This window comes from Panthera pardus, unplaced genomic scaffold (assembly GCF_024362965.1).
Source record: "Panthera pardus isolate Hobbes unplaced genomic scaffold, ASM2436296v1 HiC_scaffold_12, whole genome shotgun sequence".
Classification (NCBI taxonomy): domain Eukaryota; kingdom Metazoa; phylum Chordata; class Mammalia; order Carnivora; family Felidae; genus Panthera; species Panthera pardus.
Window position 1 is genome coordinate 74,859,597 of NW_026526677.1, and position 25,794 is coordinate 74,885,390.

Genomic DNA, 25,794 nt, shown 5'->3' on the forward strand with positions numbered 1-25,794 from the left:
CAAAAAAAACAAAACAGACCACAGAATATATTTCTAATGATGGCTTCCATTGGTTTGTGACCTTAGATAAGAAGGTATTAGGTGGCTAAGGATAAAAGAAAGTCTGCCTCCCACCCCGCACATGCACACACACACACTTACACACACACACACGCATGCATGCACTCACACATGCACACAGAGTAGGACAGCTGCATATGGGAGCAAGATTAAGATTGCTTGGCCACTCTTAGAGAAGCTCTTTCTGGAGGGAATTTTTTCTAATACCAGTAAGAGCAAGCCATGTAAAGAGTACATGGGCTCTCTCAGACTTACAAATTACGTTTTGGAAATAGTGAGTTCCATTCTTACCATCATCACCACCCCTACCGGACAGGTCCCTTCCATCCATCCTTATCTCTGGCTCCTGCAGCACCAGGTGTCGGTGTGCATTCTTTACACACCAGAGGTGGACTTCCCAGGACCACTTTCGCGCATATAAATCCCAGTATCACCAATACGGAGCAGCAGGGCAGTGTGTTTGCCATGTGAGAAAGGGAATTTTCTCAGGCTTCCTTAACACAGAGGCGCATGAATTTAGAGAATATCTGTCTCAGTGGCAGAGACCACTGTTTGCAGAATTGGGGAAGAATCACCAAACTCCCCCTGTGAGCTTTAGCTCTATCCTCAGTGGCTCAAGGCCCAAGGAAAATCATGCCTGACAAGCATCAGGCTGTAGGCAGACAAAAACTACTGGAAAGGAAGTGGCTGCTCCAGTAGTGGTGCCTCCCTCCTCCAGCCAAGCCATCCGTTCTTCTGCCGGGGGCATGATGGCTAGCACGTGAGCATAGAGAGCTCTAAGAAAACTGCCAGAGCTGTGCCCAGTTATAAGACCCGGGACCCTTAGAATAAACCTTTTCTCTGTCTCTCATGTCATACCTTTTGTTGTTGTTGTTGTTGCTGTTGTGGTTTGTGTCCCATGAAGCTAATAGCAGAAGATGCAGATAGCCCACCCAATGGACAGATTCATTTTTCCATCGTGAACGGAGATCGGGACGATGAATTTGCTGTGGAGCCTGTCCTGGGACTTGTAAAGGTTAAGAAGAAATTAGACCGCGAACGGGTAAGCTAGTTTAGGCCAGCCCCCTCCCACCCATGCCCATCCTTTCACTGGAATCCACTCAGGCTCCATGAGTAAAAGTAGGAAGATTCTGCATTCCAAATAATGAGAGTAAATAGGATAGGCTGAAATGCAGCATGACATATTTGGGTTAGACCTTTGAAAGAATTTTCTGCCAATAGATGCTGGCAGCTTCTTATTTATGGGTGTCTTAAAGAAGAAAGCAAAGATGTATCTTTCTCTTTGTGTAATGTTTATTTTTTAGAGAGAGAGGGAGAGAGCGAGTGGGGGAGAGGCAGAGAGAGGGGACAGAGGACATGAAGTGGGCTCCGTGTTGACTGCAAAGAGCTTGATGTAGGCCTCAAACTCACGAACCTATCAGACCATGACCTGAGCTGAAGTCGGACACTTAACCGACTGACCCACCCAGACACCCCCAAAGGTGTAATTTTCTGGATGCTTTGAATTTTGGTCCTTCCCAGAGCAAGGAGGCAGGAAAGTACCTTCAGCATTGGGATCCTGTGGTCCTGGTTTCATCCACAGCTTTAGCACTAGGTGAGCAGATATAAAAGGAGCATCTGAAGGTATTTAGGTCAGAAAGAATGATCCAGAAAACTCCTCTGCCAAGTTTAAACAAAGTAAACATTGTGTTTTGTGACCCAAAATATATGTCTTCAAAGTGAAATTACAGAAGAGATGTCATAGTGGTGGTACTCAAAAGCAGGAAAACCTCTTTAGGTGATATATCCCCATAACTCCTGAAGTTCAGAACTGATAAGGAAGATCAGGGTGACAGCTGTAGTGTTTGAACACAGGATGAGAACTGTAGTTGTAACCAGGGGTTGTTTTGTGCGTCCCACCCCCGACTTCATACCCACCCCCCCCCATCCAGGGGACACTTGGCAATGTTTGGAAACATTTTTGGCTGCCACAAATGGGCAGAAAGTGATACTGGCTTCTAGTGGGTAGAGACCAGGGATGTTGCTAAATGTCCTACAAAGGCACAAGTCAGCCCCCGGCAACCAAGAATTACCTTGGCCCCAGATGTCAGGGGTGCTGACGTTGCAAATCCCTGGTCTCGAGGACCAAGAGGGAAGGTGGCTGATCTTCAGCAAAGCACAGCCATTCCCGCAGCTCTTCTGAGTGTGTGCAGACTGAAGGAGATGCTGTCCATCTTCACTGTCGGCCCTCTGTGCTTTGGCAGGTGTCTGGATACTCCCTGCTCGTCCAGGCAGTAGACAGTGGCATTCCTGCAATGTCATCAACTGCCACCGTCAACATTGATATTTCTGATGTGAACGACAACAGCCCTGTGTTCACCCCTGCTAACTACACTGCTGTGATTCAGGTGAGCCAAATCTTGCCTGCTAGTCACCTGTCCTTGCGTGCCCAGCCTTCTTCCTCTGCGATGGTTTACTTGTCTTTTTGTAAATTAGTCCTTTAAGTTTAATTTATTTTTTGAGAGAGAGAGAGAGAGAGAGAGAGCACAAGCAGGGGAGAGGCAGAGAGAGAGGGAAACAGAATCAAAGCAGGATTTAGGCTCCAAACTATCAGCACAGAGCTTGATGTGGGGCTCAACCCCATAAACCATGAGATCGTGACCTGAACCAAAGTCAGATGTTTGACTGACTGAGCTGCCCAGGCACCTCATTTTATTCACAAATTAAAACAAAGGTTTTTGGGTTTTTTTACCTGATATCAATTCATGCCATCATGAGACGGGTATGAAAAGAGCCTGATTCTTCCACAGCTACTGACTAATAAATAGTCATAAGCACTATTGCCGACGGGGCTCTCTCAAGTGTCGGGTGCTTTACATGAGCCACCTGTCCCCACCACAGCCTCGTGAAGTGGGAGGCTGGGGCAGCCCCCACTTTATGCTGAAGGAGCTAAGGGCCCGAGGGGCTTAGTAGCTCACCCAAGATCCTGCAGCTGCTAAGTGGTAGAATCGGGGTTTGAACTCAGGTCAGTGTTCTGCGAAAACCATCCTCTTCACAAGGACAGGCTGCCTTTCAGCTACTCTGTGCTATTCTGGCAACAGCAGGAGATTGATACAAACCGTCTCATTTCTCCAAAAGAGATTGGGCATCAGGATAGAGCTGCTACTCATTAAAATCAATCTTCCATAAGCAATTTGTTTAGCACTTTAAATCCACCTGCTCCTTAAAATTAGGTTGCAAGATGGAGTAGCTGGCATTCTATTCTCAGGGGGAATGACTCTTCTTCCCATCTATTTTTTTTTTTTTTTCAAAAGATGTTTCGGGGTTGCCTGGGTGGCTCAGTCAGTTAAGTGTCCAACTTTGGCTCAGGTCATGATCTCACGGTCTGTGAGTTCAAGCCCCGCATCAGACTCTGTGCTGACAGCTCAGAGCTTGGAGCCTGCTTCAGATTCTGTGTCTCCCTCTCTCTCTGCCTCTCCCCCGCTCATGTTCTGTTTCTATCAAAAATAAATAAACGTTTAAAAAAAAAAAAAAGATGTTTCATGAACACAGTGCTGGGTGCCGAGCTATCTCCTCTTCCTGACCACTGGAGGCTCGGGGAATCCAGTCCAGGAATGTTGTCAGTGTGGAGGACATAGAGGAAACAGCGATTGATACACGTGTTGTGGGGGGCCTCAGAGAGTCCTGAGAACCGGCTCTTGCCTGATCCAGTTTGGCCTCAGAATCACCTCCCATGGGGTCTGAAGGCTTTGAGGGGAGAAGGTGAGATGAGAGTGAGCCAGGTCTTGAGAGACCCCTTTGGAACAACATCAGGACTTAGTCTGGCCGTCACGGCCAGCTCCCCACCTCTGAGATGTCCAGGAGTCAGGCGGAGCGGAGAGGCGCTCGCTCTTAAAGCAAGCAGCCCCGCCTCTTTCCTGCCACCTTGTCAACGAAATCGGATTCCTTCAGCAATGGTATTCAGGTCGTCCTCTCCTCTCTGATGGTCTTTCCAGCAGCTGTGCACTCTTGTCCCCCTCCTGCTTCCGCACAGCTTCACCTAGGGGCTGCCCCTTCCTCCATTTCTGTCTCTCTCAGATGGCCCTTCTCCAGGACCGCCTCCCACGGAGGCACTGTCAGCCTCGCACAGCCGGTGTGCTCGCCCCAAAACAAAATGGGCTTTGCCCACTCAACATTCGGTTTTATGACACACATCGATCAGCTTGACAGCCTGTTTTCACATGCACAACAGGAAGCCAGCAGTGAAAGAAACGAGAATCGCAGCCATGAGCAGTGACCGCGGCTCCTATCTGTAGCGCCGGGGCCTGTCCGTGTTCTCTTTCACCCTTCTTTCTCAGATGGTGACCCCTGGGCCACACATTCTGTCTCTCTCTCTGTGTCTCTCTCCTGTAGAGGAAATGGCCTTTATAAAGTGAGCAAACAAATCAATAACTCTTCTATTTTGTGTGGTGCTGAGTGTGCTGTCACTGTGAAATAGTAAATCTACATGGGGCTGAGGCGGTGCCACGGCTGATTCCAGAGGGAAACAGGGTCTACTTCCTGATGACCAAAAGGCCACTTGAGAGAAGGAACAAAGTAAGACGTCTTTTGAGGTCCTTTTCTCTTTCTCCTTCAAAAACTGTTCCTCCCTTTTCCCAAGCCAGGACAATTTCATTTTTCCAACACATGGTTTTCATAAGACTAATTCAGCACAGCAAGCTGAAGCGTGCCCGCCCCGTGCACGACTCCGTCCAAACTGCCGTGTATCACGGTCTCCATCTCTGTGACCCAAACTTATTTAATGCTAAATCAGTGTCATCAGAAGGCCTGAACTAATGAAACTGACTTCAGGCCCAACCTGTGGTAATGCCGAAGACTAAACAGAATGGGGCAAGAAAACCAATGCCTGGGCTCCAGAGGAATTCAATTTGGCGTTTTTGGAGTGAGGAGAACCTTCAACCCAAGAAGAGCCTTTGTGTTTCTATTTTGGGGAACAGGCAGAAAGGTTCTGCGAAATAATCCTTGAATAAAAACATCAGGGTTTCCAGAAATTCTGATGACTTTAAGGGTTTTCTTTCTCTCCATTCTCAAGTCGAGAAATAGTGTGCTCGCTTTCCCTGTCCTCAAGAAAGACGGGAAAACTGTGTTCGGAGGGGTGAGGTGCAAAGCCCTAGTTCCACCTGGCGTATGCCTTTGTGTGTTTACTGGGAAGTTGCTAAGATGTGCCCCCACCAAAGTCTGATGTAGTGACACTGCGTCACGGTGTTAGGGCTCAGCATGATTGTGTTGTGACAAGTGTGACGAAGTGCCTTCCTGTCCCAAAAGGTCGATGTTTCCTTGGCCCGAGAGGGTTTCCGACTCACAGAGGCTCGTGGGCACCACATGTTCCCAGAGCTGCTTAGGTGAACCCAGGGCCTTTCCAGCCTACAAAGGACAAGATGGAGGCGACACCATCCTGGGACCCTATGAACCTGTTCAATGCGAAGTTCCTGTGTTCTCTCCCGCAGCTCATTGTCTCACGGGGCGGTTGTGGGGAGACAGCCAAGGATGCGGAGCATGACGCTTACAGACTCCAGCATATTTTCAGAAGACAAGATAATATTACAGGGAATCCCTTCTGCTGAAAGCCCTGTTTTCTAGCCGGTAATGACGGGTTTGTTTTTTTTTTTTAATGTGAAGAGAGGTGTAATTTTATCTTCCTTTTTAATATACTCTTTTATGCAGGAAAACAAGCCAGTAGGCACCAGCATTCTGCAGCTGGTGGTGACAGACAGAGACTCCTTTCACAATGGGCCTCCCTTCTCCTTCTCTATTCTGTCGGGAAACGAAGAGGAGGAGTTCATATTGGACCCACATGGGGTCCTGCGGTCAGCTGTGGTCTTCGGGCACACGGAGTCTCCGGAATATGTGCTGTGTGTCCAGGTACGGCCCCATCCTCTGTCCACATCAGGCTGGCTTTCTCTTTTGCTGGTTTCTGTGCCCCGTGGATGGTTTTTCTTTGTTGAGCAAGTCAACATAATTCATTACCATGCAGGAATGTTCCCCTTTTAATCTCAAATTCAATTTCACACCAATAAAAGCTGCCTCTTTGTGTGAAATTGAACAGGAAGGAAGGGAAGCGTCATTGTTCAGAAGGGACTTTCCCATAGGGTGTACCAGGCAGACAGTCACTGGGCCCAAATCTGCATTCTCAAAATTCCTAGGGTTCTAATTGACCCACAAAGACAACTAATTGGTCGAGGCTTGCTGCTTTATACCGAGTAGACTTTGCCACATTACTCTACTTGGCAAAGCTTCCAATCTTTGTCCTAATATGATTGAGACATAGCATGGCCTCTGCTTTTGAAGAGACCTTTGCTTGGTAAGTTTTCCCAGTGAGGCAGGAGGGGACCAAGCACTCAGATGGCAGTGGTCTCCCAACATTTTAGCTTCCTCAAGGTCAATGGCCTTGTAAAATGAAATGGGACAAAGGGACAAAAGTGGCAGGTATGCAAAGGGTGTGGATAAGAGCAGGAAATGAGTTCCCAGGAATTAATTTTGCCAGTATCAAGATTTGGGTCCCGTTAGTGAAACCAAGTGACTTTTTACTCACTGTTGCCACAGAGGGCAACCTAAAGTCATTATTAATGGTGGCAATAATAACAATAATAACCCTTTATATGTGTGTCACATTCCATTATGTTCATTATTTCTTCTGGTAAGTTATGGCTTACACTGCTCCATGTAACCTTCCAAATTAATGACTGTTGGCTCTGAGCATACCAGTGAATGCTTTGGTTGCCGCTCACTCCTCCAACAATGTTGAGTGAATATTTTTTAATGTTTATTTAGTTCTTTATTTTTGAGACAGAGAGAGAGCACGAGCAAGGGAGGGGCAGAGAGAGAGGGAGAAAGAGAATCCCCAGCAGGTTCCACACTGTCAGTGCAGAGCGTGATGCAAGGCTCAAACCGTGACATCATGACTTGAGACAAGGTTGGACGCTTAACTGACTGAGTCACCCAGGCACCCTCGTAAATAATTTTATATCACAGTATAGGTACCAAGAGCAAGGAGAGACTTTCAGTGCCTTGTCACAGGAGCTGGTATAGTTCTTTACCCTCTCTGATTGTTAGAGAATAGATTTCACATCTCACACCTTAGAAACACCGTAGAGAGCTTTCTCCTCCTAGTCCCTAATGTTAAATTACCACCAAGTCCTGAGCTTCTGCCTTCATAAGGTCCCCATATGCGTCAGTTACATGTCCTTTGTCATCGCCCCACTTCATTCACTACCTCCCTGTTCACTCATTGTTGCAGGAGCCTCCTGGGTGACTCCTCTGGCTTCAGCCTCATTCTTTTCTGTTATATCCCTACACCCCTCCCTGAGTAATCATTCCACTTTGGTTATATCAGCCCCCCTGAACCAGGGCTCAACCAACTACAGCCCCAAACACATCATGCCCTTAGCCTGTTTTTATCAATAAAAGTTTATTGGAACATAGGCTTACCTATTCATTTACATATGCTCTGGCTGCTTCACACTGGAACCATAGTTGATTAGTTGATAGAGATCATATAACCCCCAAAGCCTAAAACTATTTCTATCTAGCCCTTTACAGAAAAAATATACCAACTCCTTCCCTAAACTAAAACCATCTGTGGCTCCCTAGTGCCTGAAGATGTGGGGTCTGCAGGCCGAACTCCGGCCCCATTCTCTCCAATTCTCAGTTTTGACGTCCTTCGGCAGACATGGTTTTCCAGTCCTGCTCAGTCCACAGGTCCTCTAATCTATCACCTTCCACCCAGCAGCTCCATGCCTTTCTGTCACCTCTCTGCTCTCTGACATTTAAGTGGGCAACCCCTAGCCTATGAAGTCTATACATATCCCTGTCCTTTAAGGCCCTCCACAGCCTGACTTCAAGTTGAATCTCATTTGCTAACTTATCTCTTCCTACCTGACTTTCCCATGTCAGCATCTCTGGTTCATGTGGTTGATCACATAAAGTATGTGGTGATTTTAATAGTAAAAATAACAATCACATTAACTCTGAGGTACAAAGTACTTCCATGGGTCAGGCCTGTGCTAAGCGCTTTGCCATCACGGTGTCTTTTCATCCCCACCTGTGAAGTAAGTTCTACTATTATAGTCATATTAAAGGCGCAGACATTTAAGTTCAGAAACGTTAAGTAACTTCCACAAGGCCAGACACGTAGTGAGTGCCTGAGTCGAGATTTGAACTCAGGTCCACGTGATGCCCAAGTCCCTGCTTTTACATTGCCTTCCACATACGAGGACATATCTCCTCAGATTTCACCTGACCTCCAAGGTCCACCGCATCCCTCCATCCTCAGACACCCTCCCTGGGGGACCCCGTCCACAGGAATCTACCCGTGTCTGAAGTTCTACAGCACTGGCTACCCCCATGCTGCGCACAGAAGGGTTCAGGAAAGATGTGCCATCGGGTGCTTCTTCTGTCAATTCTTATACATAGAAAGAAGGCAAAGCTTTTCCAGGCTACCTATCTTTCCCTTCTGCATTCCATTTTTTATTCTGTACCTTAATTTATGCAATTCACACCTCATGTTATTTCTTCACTGTACAGAAAGATGTCCTCTGGCCCAATCCAAAGGAAAGAATTGCAAAGATTGTTCCTTCAAGTAAGAACACCACTTTATGTACGATGTCCCCTGTGGCTTCTGTTCAAAATGAAAACAAGGCCAGTGTGTGGTGGGCATGTGGATCTCATAGCAGCCTCCCTTCTCCTTCCCTGTTCACCCCCAACGGCTATACTGTGTGCACATATTTTATCGTCCATAACAGAGTGTGCATGTAAGGACCAAAGCTGATAAATCACTCCTCTTACTTCAATGCACGCTCTCAGCATTTTGCAGAACAGTAACAGGGGACGGAGGAAGAAGCAAACACGGGTAGAGGAATAGACGTCTTCTCTCTGAGTTTTGTTGTTCTTAAAAGTGTTGTGATTTTTCTTAGTTCCTTGCCTTTCTCCCTCTTGGTTGTTTTAGGCAAAAGACTCCGGCAAACCGCAGCAAGTTTCTCACTCCTACATCCGCGTGCGGGTCATCGAGGAAAGTATTCACAAGCCCACAGCCATTCCCCTGGAAATTTTCATTGTCACCATGGAGGATGATTTTCCTGGTGGGGTCATTGGGAAGATCCATGCCACAGATCAAGACATGTATGATGTGCTCACGTTTGCCCTGAAATCGGAGCAGAAAAGCTTGTTCAAAGTGAACAGTCACGATGGGAAGATCATCGCGCTGGGAGGCCTGGACAGCGGCAAGTACGTCCTGAACGTGTCAGTGAGTGACGGCCGCTTCCAGGTGCCCATCGATGTGGTCGTGCACGTGGAGCAGCTGGTGCATGAGATGCTGCAGAACACCGTCACCATCCGCTTCGAGAACGTGTCCCCTGAGGACTTCGTGGGGCTGCACATGCATGGCTTCCGGCGCACCCTGCGGAACGCGGTCCTCACCCAGAAGCAGGACAGCCTGCGCATCATCAGCATCCAGCCCGTGGCGGGGACCAACCAGCTGGACATGCTGTTTGCGGTGGAAATGCACAGCAGTGAGTTCTATAAGCCAGCCTACCTGATCCAAAAGCTGTCCAACGCCAGGAGGCATCTGGAGAACGTCATGCGCATCTCGGCCATCCTGGAGAAAAACTGCTCGGGGCTGGACTGTCAGGAGCAGCACTGTGAGCAAGGTTTGTCCCTGGACTCCCACGCACTCATGACCTACAGCACGGCTCGCATCAGCTTTGTGTGCCCACGTTTCTACAGGAATGTGCGCTGCACCTGCAACGGTGAGTGTGGCTTGCCGCTCCCTCCCACCTCCCATGATCTGAGTTGGCTGGGCCGCCATTCCTGGTAAGCATGCGTTCGTTCGTTCCCTCATCCAGCATAGTATTTCCTGACCACCTACAATGCATCAGGTCACCGTGAGAGATGCTGGGGCCGGGGGTAAATGGGACGAGCTCAGCCCCTACTTCCGCGGAGCGTACAGCCTACTGAGCTGCACAGGCGAGCAAGCCAGCAGGAGCCCGTGTGTTGAGTGTTGTTAGGGGAAGTACCAAATCCTGCCAGAGAACCCATCCGGAGGGAAGGTTTCCAAATGGGCTGGGATAAAGGAAAAGTAGGAATCAGACAGGTGGAAAGAGGTAGGGGAGGAAGAATATTCCAGGCCGGGATGCAGCTCGTATGAGGAAGGTTCAGGGCAGGAGAGAAGCCCCCAGCAGGGGAGTGGGAGAGAGGTTCTGTCGCTGGAAGGCAGGGCACGATGACAAATGAGACCTGTGAGCAGGCTCAGGGTTCACACAAGAGCCATTAGCCGGGATGAACACTGTAGGAGTTGTCCCAAGGCAGGAGGAGCCATGGGCCGAGATGCAGGGAAGAAGTGACGTGCTCTGCACAAAGAGCACGACGGCTGCAGAGGGGACAGACCAGCCGGGGCCAGGCCAGTGGCAGGGCAACAAATTAGGAAGCTATTGCAGAGGGTGCGGGCAGTTAGATCTGCTTCAGTGAAAAACGGGCGCCACGTAGAGGAGCGCAGCCAGGGGATGGACTCTGCCGTCAGAGCAGCAGAGATGGAGTGGCTCAAGTTTGCTGATGTAACTAGAGTCCCTGAGCCTTGACCTTTCCTGGGCAGAGGCCATAGCTGCAGAGTCACGTGCCCACAGTGGTCAGTGAGAAGTATTGCTCTCTGCCTCTTTTCCTCTCGACATGTGGAGCCATAAATTCACTGCTCTCTTCTAAGAAAATTACACCCGGAATTTTTCTAGCCAGCGTGAACTCAGCCCAAAGGGACTGTGGCCAAAAGAGAGGCCATTTGTAAAACATCCCTTTAGGTAACTGGGGACAGGTAGGGCCCCTGGCCTTTTCTCTTAGAGAAAATTCTTCATTGCAGTTTGAAAAATAAGCTCATCAGAGGAGGGCTCTGGAGATCACAGCTCCTTCCAAGAGTCATTTTGACAGCTTCCAAGCAGCCCAAAAAGTGCCAGCCACTCACCGGGTGGTACCCGGTGAATTCTGTCTGTGTTTTCATCAGGTAGATGCAGGGACGTCTGACCTGTTGAGTATGTAAATTAGATCCAAAGTAACTCAAAGCGTGCATGCTAGATGCAACGTATTTCTGGCAGATGCCACGAACATGCAGGATTTATGAATGCCAGCTGTCCCGGCTTTCCCTAAATTTCCTTTGTAGGCAAACTGATTTATGCACCAAAGCTCTGCTATGGCCTTCATGCAGAGATTCACGGCAGGGTTCAAAAGAGGTTTGAACAGGACAGGGCAGACCCTGCAGGAGAAACTAAACCAGCTAATTAATCCTTGTGCTCTGAGAACTCATTTCAGTCAGCAAAAATCTGTGGCGGCAGCAATGTGCTAGGCACTAAAGATTCAAGGTGGAGGGGTGCCTGGGTGGCTCAGTTGGTTAAGCGTCCTCCTTCAACTCAGGTTGTCATCTCACAGCTCGTGAGTTAGAGCCCCATGTCGGGCTCTGTGCAGACAGCTCAGAGCCTGGAGCCTGCTTCGGATTCTGTGTCTCCCTCTCTCTCTCTCTGATACTCTCACTCGCGCGCGGTGAGACTCACTTGCTCTCTCTCTCTCTCTCAAAAATATGTAAACATTAAAAAAAAAGTTATAAAGATCTAAAGTGGAAAAGACTCAGTCCCTGCCCTTAGGAGCTGACTACTACAAGGGCAGCTTGCAGGGACCTATTTGCAATAATGGTGTCATAATAAATGCTAGGAAGTAGAAAGGACAAAATCCCTGCTATGTATGGCCAGAGAAAAGCTTTCTGTGGACATTTCTGTACCACACACTGTCTATGTCCTGGGTCTTGAGGGATGAGTAGGAGTTAATCAAGAGAAGACAGAGAAGGGCAGACATGGCAGAATTTCTTGAAAGGAGGAATTTAGAGGGGTGATTTTTTTGGAGAGAAGGAGGTTTTTCATGAGACAATAATGTTTTAAATGCAGTAAGTTTTTAAGGTGGTGACCTTGCCCAGAACTCCTATTCTCTGACCCCCACAAACCTTTCCACTCCCGGTAAAGCCAGAGTGCCAAAAGGTTTTGTGATTTAACCCCCAGGCATCCCACGAAGATGCCTTCTTGGTTTGAAAAGTGAGCTTTTCCAGGGCACCTGGGTGGCTCAGTCGGTTGAGCGTTCACTTCGGTTCAGGTCATGATCTCACAGTTCTTGAGTTCAAGCCCCACATCGAGCTCCCTGCTGTCAGGGCTAAGCCTGTTGGGATCCTGTATCTCCCTCTCTCTCTCTACCCCTCCTCTGCTTGCACTCTCAAACATAAACAAAAACCATTTTTTAAAAAGTGAGCATTTCCTCAAAGAGGACAGTACATAGTTTCAGGTTCACCTCAGAGCCTCTCCTTACCTTCAAGTCACTCTTACAATTAAGCTGTAAAATAAAATACTGGATTTTAGTAGTAAAAAGCCTTCAAAAGGTTATCTGGTCCAGTCCTATTTTCAGCAGGTGATGGACAATAATCTCCACTTGATAAATGTGGTAGCTCCGTGCCTTGCCCAGGGCCGTAAAGCTGGTGTACTGATACAATAAAGGCTCTTCTTGGACCCCGATTTTATTATCTGCATATTAAGAATAGAAACTCTTCCATTTCTTATGTGAATCATTACCCCAGAGCTATGTGCTCTGTAAGAATACTCAAGTGACCCCATTTTCCCTGGCAGGCTGATCACCAGCCTCATGGTACATCATGAGGGGCATGATACAGGTGCATCATACAGGACATCAGAGGGGCTCTCAGACACCAGCATGTGTGGGGCTTGCCAGAAATGCCCATTGCTGAGCCCCACACTCAGATGTAACAGTAGGTTTCAGTTGGAGCCTGGCAGTCTATATAGACGTAGCCTGGGTGATTCTAATGCTGGTGGTCAGGAAAGCAAATTGGAGACATCTCACAGCAAGATAAAAGAGGAAAATTTTCCTGCAGGTTCAGGGGGCAAGCTCTTAGTTAGAAATAGAAATAGCTCTCACTTCTTCTAAAGTGTCCTCTAATAAAAATACAGCAAGAAACTGTTAAGGAAAGCATTAGACATTTGAGGTGTTTTCTCATTTATTGGATGGAGAGGTAATTGAAGTCAATAAATGCCCCCCCTTAAAACACATGCACACACGCATGCACACACACACACACACACACACACACGCACAACTAGTATTGACTGTTCATCAGTTTACTCTGGAATCTTGGCAGATACAATAAATGGACTTTTCCACCCCTTGGCGGAATAATTATGATGATAAATAGAGGTAGCTGCCTATTCTGGACTGTGTAGCAATATTTATACAGATCTGGCCTCAATATGCTCCTTCCAACTTCCAACTCATCTTTCTCTCATGCATCTTTTTGGGGGTCCAATTAACAAAATTAGCATCTTGAACCAAAATGCTGAGTTGCTTTAACAAAATGAAAGCAGAGTTGAGGTTTAGTGCCAGAAAGGCTCATTAGATCCCAGCTACTATCTAGCATCACATTTGAACAGGACTTCAAGAGGTATGAAGTCCTGATGTCATGACACGGTTCCTGGTAAACTTTACAAGTTCATGAACAGGGAATGGATGGATGCCCTTGAGCCCCTAGAAGGGAAGCAAGTGGACAGAACACCGGGGACAGTCCACAGGGCTGTGCTGACTGTCTGTTTCTTAAAAATTGCATTGACGTTTCAAAAGTCTGATAGAAAAATCTATCAAAAAGGAGACACTTGTCCAGGAGAGTGGATTCCCTAGGAGAGAAGCAGAGTTTAAGAGCGGGGTGTTGATGGGAGTGACAGCCGGAACTCCAGGTAAAGCGAAGGGAGCGTCGGCCACAGGGGAATCATGGTACCAGCTACACAGAGTGTGTGCAATGGCAGTCCTGCCCTCAGCCACGGGCTATGGCACTATCACAAGAGCTTGCTCGGCCAGGTGAGAGTGACACCGAAGCACATCATTAACGGTGATGCCCGCTGGGCTAGACCTGAAAGGATGCCTAAAATCAGGTGGGTGTTGGGTAGAGTGCTCCAGGCAGAGGAGCACGAGAGCCGAGGCATGGAGGTGACAAACGGCACAACTGAAGGCAGAGACAGGCGCAACAGCTAGCATTTATTGAGCTGTGACCAGTTACCATGCTGTTTTTCAAACATACATAATTGCATTTAACCCTTATGATAAAGGAAGGGTATTATTAACTTTCCTCAAAAGTGAAGGAAACTGGGGCATCTGGCTGGCTCACTTGGTTGAGCATCCGACTTCTTCAGCTCAGGTCATGCTCTCACGGTCTGTGAGTTTGAGCCCCCACCTGGGGCTCACTGCTGTCAACTCAGAGCCCACTTAGGATCCTCTGTCCCCCTTCTCTCTGCCCCTCCCCCACTTGTGCGCGCGCATTCTCTCTCTCTCTCTCTCTCTCTCTCTCTCAAAAATAAGTAAACATTAAAAAAAGTAAAAAGAAAAGTGGTATCTTGTTTAAAAAAAAAAACTTAAGGAAACTAAAACTTGGGAAGATCAGTCGACTTTCTCAAAGTCACGGAGCTAAGTAAATGGCCATGCCAGGACTCACACCTGGCAGTCTCAAGCCCCGTGCCCTACTACGTCTCCACACTTTTGAAAGGAACTTGAAAGTTCCCAATTCACCCTCCCACCCGTGACAGACATCCTTTTAACTACATTCCTGGTACAGTAATTCAGCCGGCCTCACAAGATGGACCTGAGACAGTCTTTTCCCTTACAATGCACCAGAATCTACCTGCTGGTGATGTCCCCCAGCTTTGTCCATTAGAGCCACACAGAACCTGACCTGTCTGATGCCTCCTATACCAGCTGCCTTCCAGATATTAGAGGGCAGTTGTTATCACCTCCCAAATCCTCTTTTCCTAGACAAAATGCTGAAGTTCCTTTCCTCGCTGAGTGCAAACAAATAGACGCTATAGACAGTTGTAGGGAGTGTAGTTAGGGCCCAGAGGAGGCCCAAATGAGGGAGTCCCCGGTCCTCCTGGAGGAGTCCGTGAAAGGCACTGGAAGCAGTGAAGCTTCTCATGTTGAGTCTTTGCCAGGCAAGCAATGCTGTGTAAGCAAAGACAGCAGTGAAGAGAAGGGCCCAGAGATTTGGGGCACCGCCCCCCTTTCATTTGCTCATCATTCAGAGAGCAGTAGATCCTTTGCCAGGCCCTGGGCAGGGTGCTGGAGGTATAGTGGTAAGTGAGCCTGGCGTGGTCCCCACCCTCACGGTGCATGGACCCGCAGCCTGCAGGGGACAGACCAGGAGCTCAGCTGGACAGGATGGTGAGGAGTCAGGACAGTCCAGGGGAGGAACGCCTGGTGACAGCCCAAGGAGCCTGTGATAGGCAGTCATGGTAATACGCATCTAATAAGCACAGTAAAATAAAATGACAGAGGCTTCTGTGATGCAATAAGACGCTTAAAACATAGCCTTGAAGAGTTTTTAAAAGGCAGAGGAAAAAATCTGAGATTTGGGCTTACACTTGGGCTGGGGTTTGTCAAGGCTCGTTCTCAGAGGAGAAAGCCAGTAGTTCCACCCCAGTGGTTTCAAAGAACTTTCGGTGTAGCCTCTGAATCTTAACCAGGTTCCCCCTGCAAATGGGGAAGTTTCCATTTTCCACTCATAACAGCTGTGTCTCTGCAGAGCCCTCATCTCCAGGACCCTCAAGTTCCAACATGCCAAGAGAGGTTTAGAGGTGTCTACCCTGGTGATGACACCAGCTTCTCTGTGTGTGGATATTCTCTTATATATTCCACCCACACGCAACTGCCCCAGAGAGGATGTCATGAATGAAACTTTGCTCAGCCTTCAGCGAAATCATCCAGAAAATATGGCTGAGCCAAGCAAACGCCATTCCAGATGATTCTGTGCTTGTGGGAGAACCACAAGAGACCACTTTGCATCCAAGACCTCTGGAGAAGGTGTTTTAAAACTTCATGGGGGCCAGTAATTAAGAGGGAAGCTTACTGACTTATGTGGCATTTGCCAAGACATGGCATCTTGGCAAAGTGTGTGAATTCAGGGTGTAGGATGTTTACCATTAGTTACTGGACAGTATAATGAGGCAGAGACGTAAATCAAGAGGTTCAATCTGCTCAAAGTGATGGTGATAGAAATCACAGCTAGACACTGATGTATTAGCTAAAGGCAGAGACTTAACCCAGAGGGTTGTGGGAATACTGGGGAGGCAAGGAGAGAAGAGCCATAAATATGTAGCAAGACCCTCCTAAAACCTCAAGAGGGTCACCTCTCTCCTCTGTGCAGGTCCCAAAGCTCTAAAGCTTCTGCTCAAATGAATGGTATGTTGTCAGCTCTGTAGAAAGTGACCTAAATTTGCACCTGAGCAAGACTTCAGAACGTGGAAACCTCCTTTCAAAGAACAGTCACGTTGTGTGCACATTTCTCCTGCTGGAAAGGCTATATAGAAAAAATACATCTGCCCACAACAACGTGGCCAAGGGGCTGACCCCACAGTAGCCAGGGACACTGATTAGTAAAAAGCTCCAGGCCTTATCTTATACGCTACTATGCACACAGGGTTTCATATCATCTATCAATTTACAAATCATGAATCTGACCCAAAAAAGACAACAAGGAAAAGATGACACTTGAGTTCAGGTTTCTGGCATGTGGCTGAGTCAAAACAAGCGTCTCCAGTTTTGAGACTTTATAGTAATTTGTTTTTACTTTAAGTTTTTCACAGGGGCACTTGGTTGGCTCAGACGATTGAGCATCTGAGTCTTGTTTTGGTTCAGGTCATGATTTCCTGGTTCATGAGCTGGAGTCCCATGTTGGGCTCTGTGCTGGCAATGCAGAGCCTGCTTGGGATTCTCTGTCTCCTTTCTCTACCCCTCCCCTGCTCCCACACACACACACACTCTCTCTCTCTCTCTCTCTCTCTCTCTCTCAAAATAAATACACATTTTTTAAAAAATTGCTTTCACATACATAAGCCCATTTGAATCTCACAATTCTATGAACGAGTATTATCCTCATTTTTCAGAAAAGGAAATCAAGACTCAGAGAAGTCAAGTGACCTGTTCAGAGCCACACAGTAAATAAGTAGAATAACTGGTCCGAGCCAAAATCCAGGTCTCCTGCTTGTCAGCGCAGACCCTTTCCTGTTGTGCTACACCGGCTTCTTGAGGGGACGTGGGAATGAGGAACAGAGTTTTCTCTGCCTGCTTTATGTTCTCTGAGTTGCTGAAAACATCTGATCCTTCTATCCTGCCCTGACAAGCAACACATGGCATCAGTTGGTTTGATAAAGTGCAACCCTTCTCCCTTCGTGCTAACTCTGGCACGAAACTGATGGATGCCTCGAGATGCAGAACATGTGGGTCTACAGCCCCCACCCACCCAAGCTGTCACTGATCACAGCACGAGTTAATTAAACCTGGATTATTTAATGATAGTTAATAAGATAAACTTCCTACCAGAGGCCAGTGGGAACTGACACCGTTGTCTCTTAACTATTACTACGATAAGGCACTCTCTGCCACCAGAATGGGGGTCTTTAAGACTCTTAACAATAGTAGGTGTATGTACTTCCATGAAAGGGGGACGATATAAATGTATTTCTAAAAACAAGTTAACCACTCAGCATCCATCTAAAGTATATAGGATTTTATGTCACTAGAGAATTTAGGGCTTTGTCTGGAAAGAGGGTATTATCCCCAGGAAAGTGTCCCCAGGACCCAAACATACGGGTATACCTGAGGTCAAGGGACACACAACATTGTTCAGAGTTAGCATACAAAGGTCAAGTCCCTCTGACAATATATATGTCAGAAAGGACCTAATTTCTTATCCTTATTGATGGTGAAGAACTACAGTCATTGCACATGGAGAATATTTACTTTGGGGAAACCTCGTTCTCGTAGCTAGAAGTCTGTCTCTGTTTGGAATAGCCTGCATTTTGCACACATGCTCACATCTGTCCCTAGCTAAGGAGTACCTTACATTTACACTGACCTCCAGACTCTAATCTGCCTTCCTGCTCTGTGGAGCCACGGGTGAGCAGACGTGCCCTGAGCAGAGGGAACTGACAGCAGCAGCTGGAGCCTGCGTGTTTATGGCTGGGACTTGGTGGGGGAGGCCCCCGAGGGTTTTTAATGCATCAGGAGACAGATCACTTGCCAAGAACTGTCCCCTTTGCCTTAAAAAGCCTACGAAAAATAAAAAGGATGAAAAAGAACCTATCGAAGGCAATGGCTGCTAGAATGAATGGAAATATACTTATTGTACATCTAATATTTATTAGTTTGAGAATGCACATATTATAATACTTAAACTAATGTATTTTTTTATATATCCTCCAGCTAGAGTTTTCATAACGGGCACTGGATCTAACATAACCCATTAATTTAGTGGATGCAGTCAGGTGGGTTCTATGGTTATGACACGAGGAAAGACAAAGAAGCTGTGAGTTTGAACCCCCAGCTGCTGGTCTGAATGGCTTTGTCTTTAACTCAAGATAAGAGATATGGTGACAGAGTAAGAAGCCTGTGCCAGCTACCAGGGCAGGGCTAATAATAGTAAGAGAAAAGGTAAAAAAAAAAAAAAAAGTGGAAAAGTACTCAAATGCTGTATTTACTCCAAAATACTGTGTTTAGTTTTTATTATATATGCTTATAGCTGTTTTTTAGAATCTTGGCATAATTCCTGTATTGTCATGGGTCTGAAATTATCTAGCTCTCTTTTGCCCTTTTGAAAGAGTGGCTTTTCATCTGGAGTTTTGATAATTCATGGTTTCTTAGCAATGTGGCCATTGCACTAGAGCAGAAAAGATACGAATGTAGCACAAGTAGCTGTACCTCATCAACATAGAAATTTAGAGGAAGGTTACCCTTTGACTGGCTAAAATAGGACACGGAAAAAGACGTGTCCATGGAATGGGAAGCAACCAATTTCTTAAATACCTAGATTACTGTTTCTATGTCTGATTGGAAGGTGATGCCCAGAGTTACATCTATTCGATGGGATGCATTTTATGTTTCATTTATGCACATTGCCACCTTCATGTGGCCAAGGTTAGCATTGGGCTGAGTTTGCATCTTAGAGCATATACGAACTAGTCAATCAACATTTAGGAGAGACCTGGAAGCGTGCAGGCCATCTGCAACTGAAATGAAGCCAGGCATGGAGACAGCAAAGAGTCAGCTGGCAGAGTTGTGAACTTTTCATGAATGAGCCTTAACGCATGCATGCAGTGAGCCACTAACCATGGCTGGCTCATTCCCTTGAAACACAGTCCCTTGTTACTCGAAGGATGTCATCCTTCAAGCCTGAGTTTAAAATGCTCCCTTCTTTTATTTTTCCTTTAAAGTTTATTTATATTTGAGAAAGAGAGAGAGAGAGAGAGAGAGAGAGAGAGAGCATGAGCAGAGTAGAGGGAGAGACAGACACACACACACAAAATCCAAAGCAGGTTCCAGTCTCTGAGCTGTCAGTGCAGAGCTCACGCGGGGTTCAAATCCACAAACTGCAAGATCATGACCTGAGCCGAAGTCGGACGCTTAACAGACTGAGCCACCCAGGCACCCCTAAAATGCTCCCTTCCTTTGTGAGGATTTCTGACATTGTCCTAGGAAACACAATCGTCCCTTCTCTGGTTGCACTCACATGTCACTGTCTAACTGGTTACCTTATGGGATTGTAATCATGTGTTTGCTTGTTGTTTCCTGGAGGGAGGGAGGGGCGGTGTTGTTTCCTTTCATCTTTATATGTGCAGGCTTATCACTTGAATGGCCCTAAAAAATTATTTATTGAATGGATGCACCAAGAATTATAAATTATTTAAAAACTGGTTATCAAAAGCCCTATGAAACAGATCAGAAGGTGATAGGTTGCGTAAATATTGATGCCTATATGGCAGGAGTAAAGATTTCTTGGGACGAAAATAGGACGATGTATTTTGGGGCACTTGTGGCTTTTAGAACCATTTGTAGAGATCATTCCAAATTTTCAGTTAAAAATCCCTTCATCTTCCAAGACTTTGTAAGCTGGCTCGTTGCCACGAGTATGTTTTACGGCTGAGCTCTAAACCAGTGGAAAATAGGATTTATGAATTCTGCATTTGCTGGTGCTACTTTTACTGCTCTTCTGGAAGATTACAGTTTTTAAATGTTTATATGCAGTTAGCATTAAATTTCTGCTTTCTCCTAGACAAAGATAGGACTCTGTAATGGGATAATATGCTTAATGATGAGGAAAGAGTTAGGATGGCAGGGAGTAATGGTAATGGGTCAGATCTTCCCAAGGAAAGAAGCTGCTGATGTCCGAACGTTCTTGGTTCGCAGAGGAGTGCTCCTTTTGGCCACTGCTAACCCAGCTGTGGGCGGGTGTTCATTTGTGTCTCCTTATCTATGGTCCTTTTACCACTTAAACTCTCACCACGTTGAAAGTGGCCTAATGACATTTGAAATATACAAGATTTCTGAAACGTGGATCTTTCAGTGGATCCTTCAGTGGACCTGCACCTGCCATCACCACACTTCTGAAATGACTCACTTGGGTCCTGAATTTTGCCTTAATCAGTTAATCTGCTTTCCAGGATTTTCTTCTGAGGGATTAACCTTTCATCTCACTGTGCTACGAACGTCGAACAGGTAGAAAGCAAGCCTCCTTTGCCAAGGATAATGCAACTGTTTTTGATAGGCGGCAGGGCACATTTACAGCTAATCAATACAATAGCAGGTAGCAGAAGGGATTAGGAAACAATGTGAATTGTGCTTGCCCGGTTTGGAATTAGTCCTACTTTTCTTTAGGAAAGTCTTTTTCTTTCTCCTCTGAAAAGAACAACTAACATTTTCTGAAGTCTACCCCCTAAATTTTTCAGAGCAGGGAAAGGGCATAGGAGAAATCTAAACTCAGGTGATGCATTCAAGTGGGCACCAGTGTGCAGGACCCGCTCCAGTCAATACTACCGGAGCCCATGTGGTGTGATCTTTTTTCAGCTAAAGTTGGCCCAATTACAACCTTAGCATATTGTAACCTGAAAGGAGGAGCTCTGTGTATTCTCTGCAGCCAGCCTACTTCAGTCTGCCAGTGTGCTTTTGACAGAGGCAGGGACGTTTGACAGGCACTCACACCAGGAAAAGCCCCTCAGGTGCTCCTGCCTCTGGATGGCCTCTTTGCCTCTCAGCTCAGAGCCTGCAGAGTGCAGCTCTTGAACTTTTTCTGCACTCCCTGGAATGTAGCGTGAGTCCCCGTGTACTGATCATGTGTGTTCCCTTTTGTCACAGGAGGACTGTGCCCGGGGTCCAACGATCCTTGCATGGAGAAGCCATGTCCAGGGGACATGCAGTGTGTCGGTTATGAAGCCAGCAGGAGACCATACCTCTGCCAGTGTCCACCAGGGAAGCTCGGAGAGTGCTCAGGTGCAGAGTGGGGTGGAATGATGAGGGTCTAAATTCATATTCCTGAAGCACTTGCCCTTGAGTAAATTACACTGCCCTAGCCCTTCCTGAAGACATATCTGTCTGCATGCAACATTTACCTTCAGAATGCACCACAGCTGACATCCACCCTCAAACATACTTGGGATTTATTATAGCTTTGGCCTGTGCTAAGGAAGCATGCAATGACCGTGGACTCCTTGCATAACAGGAAGACCACAACATGTGTTTTCAATCATGTCACATGGATATTAAGAGTGTACAGTGGAAAATAGAAGGCCGTTGGTTAGGCAAAGGAGTCAGAGTATCTGTGGCACGGCCTTCGATGTTCAGAGGGCTGCACAACCCATAGCCACAACACAGAGATCAACAGAAGGTACAGCTGAGCCAGTCCAGTAGATCTTCCATAGAGCAAGCCCAGCCTAGAGCACCAAGTAAGCAGACCTTCCACTGGAAATACATATGATCTACTACATGTCCCCAAAAGGAGAGGTGCTTGCCTCTGTGTCCTGAAGGAAAGAAAGAAAGAGGAAGAGAAAGAGAAAAGAGAGAAAGAAAGGAATGAAGGGAGGGAAGGATGGGCGGAAGGAAGTGGGGAGAAAGGAAGGAAGGAAGGAAGAGAAAGAAAGAAAGAAAGAAAGAGGAAGAGAAAGAGGAAAGAGAGAAAGAAAGGAATGAAAGGAGGGAAGGATGGGAGGAAGAAGGAAAGAAGGAAGTGGGGAGAAAGGGAGGGAGGAAGAAATGTATTTTGTTTCTGAATGACCAATAACCCTGTTACCGATTTTCACTCAATTGCAGTACTTTGTTTGATTCACATATTCTCTATCACTTCTAAACTCTATAAAGAACTCTTTTTGGTAGAGGATGTATTTAAAATACAGGCACACTGATACCCTTTTTGGAATCTGAGAAGTATTTATTAACAAACAATTATGCCTACTATGTGCAAAGCACTTTGCTAAGCATTGGGTTTTAGAAATTCATCCTTTGCAAAGAGAAGCACTATTTTCAAAACATGGAAGCCAAAGCTGTTTCACTGTTGATTTCAAGAAAAGAGCTGCCTGTGAATGAAGAGATCACCAGCCTACTTGCCTTTGAGGTCACCTAGGGCTTAGATTTAAAAGATACTTGTGCTGCCCCTCCCCCTGCACCCACCATGTGCACAGAGCAGGTGGGTATGTGGGGTGCCAACAAAGCCAACAAGTGTCCTAGCTTTGGATGTCACTTTCTACCCATATTCCTTCTCCTTTCTCTGTAGAAAACTTTTGACTGTCCATGCTTGTCATCCATCCAGTGTATTTTCACACTTTCCACCTTTCACCCCAGCAAGACAGCTTTTCAGCATTACTTTGCTTGTTAGAACATTAAATTGGAGTCGGTAAAATAGAGGGTGACTGCAGAATTGAGTGATGTGGGTAGGACTGAGGATTCTGAGAAGGGAAGCCTTGAAATTAATGGCCAAAAAGTAGAATTTTAACAGCACATGAATAAGACATCAACTCCCTTCTGTCAACATTAGTGCAAATTATGTAAGTTGGCTATTTGGCATTAGGGTACTCAGGGAATATGGATATTCTTTGAAAAGAATTATTTGTCTTTCCTCTGTTTCATGGAGTGGAAAGTTTTTTGGTATCTAAGTGATTGGTGGTGGGAATGAAGGGGTATCGTTTAATGGTGCTCATTTTACAAAGCAGGAATTGGGACATTAAGAAAATTCAGGATATAGAATTTACCAAGTTTCCCTTGGCATGAGACAAGTAAGGTTTTAGGGTTTTTTTTTTTTTTTTGGTATCTGATGAATTAATATTTTTTTCACATTGGAATTAGAGTGGGGCCTGAAGTGGAGAACCAGTTTTTAATCAAAAAATGCCTTCTCCTCAATGCCTTCATCAACTTCCCATGGTCCTTAATCAACTTGCTTGGTAGTTGTTGGGTGAGTTCACGTTTCTGGATGTTAACAGTAGATATGTCTTCTCATAATGGTCTTTTCAGGGCACACTTCTCTCAGCTTTGCTGGAAACAGCTACATCAAATACCGGCTTTCTGAAAATAGCAAAGAAGAGGACTTTCGGCTAGCTCTGAGGCTGCGAACTCTGCAAAGCAACGGGATTATAATGTACACCAGAGCAAATCCCTGCATAATTCTGAAGGTAATTAAAATGGGTTATCTTTTCCTGCAGTGAGTTCTCATGGTAATGTTCTGGCTCTGGGATTGGGGACTGAAATCTTTTTTGTCTTTTAAGTTCAGAAGACCAGAAAGTGGCTTGAGGGCAAAGAGGAGCAGCAGCAGGACTGGGAAGTGTGCCAACACCCCATTTCCTTTTCTACACCCGGCTTCAGAATTGGCTCTTCGGATACTGGGGCATCTCTCTCTAGAGTGGGTTCAAGGGCTGCCCTTCTTTGAGCCGTAATCAGGCAATAGTTCGTTAGAATGCACTTCCTAATCAATCCCATGGCAGGGGTGGTTTTTTAAAGAGATCAGCTGTGTCCTTTTCTACCATATGGGCCTATCCCCACTGACCCCTGAAGGTGACTTCTGTTCTTACACAGGGAGGAAGTTGGAGATCTAGGGTCTAGAAGGTTCCATATGTCCTATTGTGGCCCAAGCGGCCCAATTTTTAAATCATTCCCAGCCTCAGAAACTCTCCAACGCAGCCAGATTTCCTTTAGAGCAAGTCTGGCATGTGTATGCAGCTCAGAACTTCTGGGGCCTTCATGAAACCGACGACAAGACTAATACTAACAGTGTTTTGTGCCTCATTTGTTTTGATTACAAAGTTAACATAATAATGTATTATATATGATCTTCCCCATCTGATCAAGGAGAGAACAGAGATTCAGAAAGGTTTGGTTCGTTACCCAAAGTTGTTCGGTTAACGAGCGCCGAGGCCTGGACTTGTGTTCCAGTTTCTCTCACCCCGTGCCGTTATTCCGCATGCTCTCTCCAGCTCTCAGTCTTACCGCTCTCATCATTTTATAAAAATCCCACTCTGGGCATCTGTAGATGAGATGGAGCCTTCCAGTATGGGAGGAGGAGGGAGAAGAAGGAGGGAGATGTTTAATCTAACATTGTTTTCACAAGGTCACTTACTAGACCAGCCCGTTGGAAGTACATTCAGAGGCAGATGCAGTCTGACCAGTATGAAGTGCCCATACAAGTGGAAATGGCTGGCGTTTTTTTCCTTCCAAGGGTTCTACCAGTAGGCTTAATTGGGATCATGGTGGGCCCTTGTAGCTTCCGTCCTTTGATTGTTTGATAGGTCACATCCAAGTTGATTAGGTGACCCAGGCTTTACTCTGGAGGGAGAAAAGTATGTAGGACATTAAATGCCAGTGGCTTCTCCTGTTACATAGTCTTTTACTTACCTGCTTCTGGTATTGCCAGGCGCTACGTGGTGGCCAGAGGGAGTGAGCAGGGAGTTAGAGTTTAAAAGTTGGCTACTTTCATAGGGAATCCCCCATTATCTGTACACATTCAACTGAGAGAATGATTTCAGCTCTGGGAGAAAAAAAAAGCAGTGTTTTTAAAGAAAACAAGAGAAGCAAAGGATGCAGTTTTAGCAAATAGTGAATTCAAATCCGATATTCATGGTGGAAGAAGAAAAATTCAAAGACCTAAGTCCTATCTTTACAACCTTCTGGCCTCTGAAGCAAACTGCCTTGGGTCAGTAGATCATTGTCTTTATTTTATTTTACTTTATTTTATTTTATTTTATTTTATTTTATTTTGTTTTTTATTTTTATTTTATTTATTATTTTTACTGAGAAAGAGAGGGCACAAGTGAGTGAGGGTGGAGAGAGAGAGAATCCCACAAGGCACAGAGAGAAAGAGAGAGAGAGAGAAACGGGGCTCGAGCTCTCCGGATACAGGATGCAGGGCTCAAGTTCTCCGGATGTGAGACTCAAGCTCACCATATGTGGGGCTCAAGTTCACGGGATATAGAGCTCAAGCTCACCAGGTGCAGAACTCGAACTCATGAATCACTGAAGTCAGATGCTAAACCAACTGAGCCACCCAGACACCCAGTAGATCACTTTCTAAATAGCCCTGAGAGGTGGGGTTTTGTATCATTGCTGGGAAAGTGCTCTGCCCATCCAGAGGTACCAACTACCAGGAGCTCAGCTTAGGTGCCTCTGACCTTCCTGTCCTCCTTCAAGCTCTAACAGGACTCGTGAATTCAGAACATCCTTATGAGGCAAATACTTTCTATTAGCAAATCTCTTATATAGCATTAAATTTGAGAGAGAACAAAAATATTGGGCCTGAATGGCTTGATCCTAAAATGGAGCTTGTCATTTGACACTTCACTGGCAAATGTCTAAAATGTGCAGATCCCTGGGGATGGGAAAGAAGAATAATTAAACCTT

The 25,794-nt window shown here is 46.2% G+C and overlaps 1 protein-coding gene across 4 annotated transcripts in view; it reads left to right on the top strand.

Moving 5' to 3' along the window:
- Positions 1-25,794, top strand: part of FAT3 (FAT atypical cadherin 3) — a 667,149-nt gene that overhangs the window by 605,547 nt on the left and 35,808 nt on the right. For all 4 annotated transcript variants that reach the window (XM_019450067.2, XM_019450069.2, XM_019450068.2 and 1 more), the window contains 6 exons: positions 965-1,102; positions 2,304-2,447; positions 5,743-5,940; positions 9,023-9,821; positions 21,274-21,408; positions 23,419-23,576. In XM_019450067.2, the coding sequence (XP_019305612.2) occupies positions 965-1,102; positions 2,304-2,447; positions 5,743-5,940; positions 9,023-9,821; positions 21,274-21,408; positions 23,419-23,576 (1,572 nt within the window). The remainder of the gene's footprint in view (positions 1-964; positions 1,103-2,303; positions 2,448-5,742; positions 5,941-9,022; positions 9,822-21,273; positions 21,409-23,418; positions 23,577-25,794) is intronic.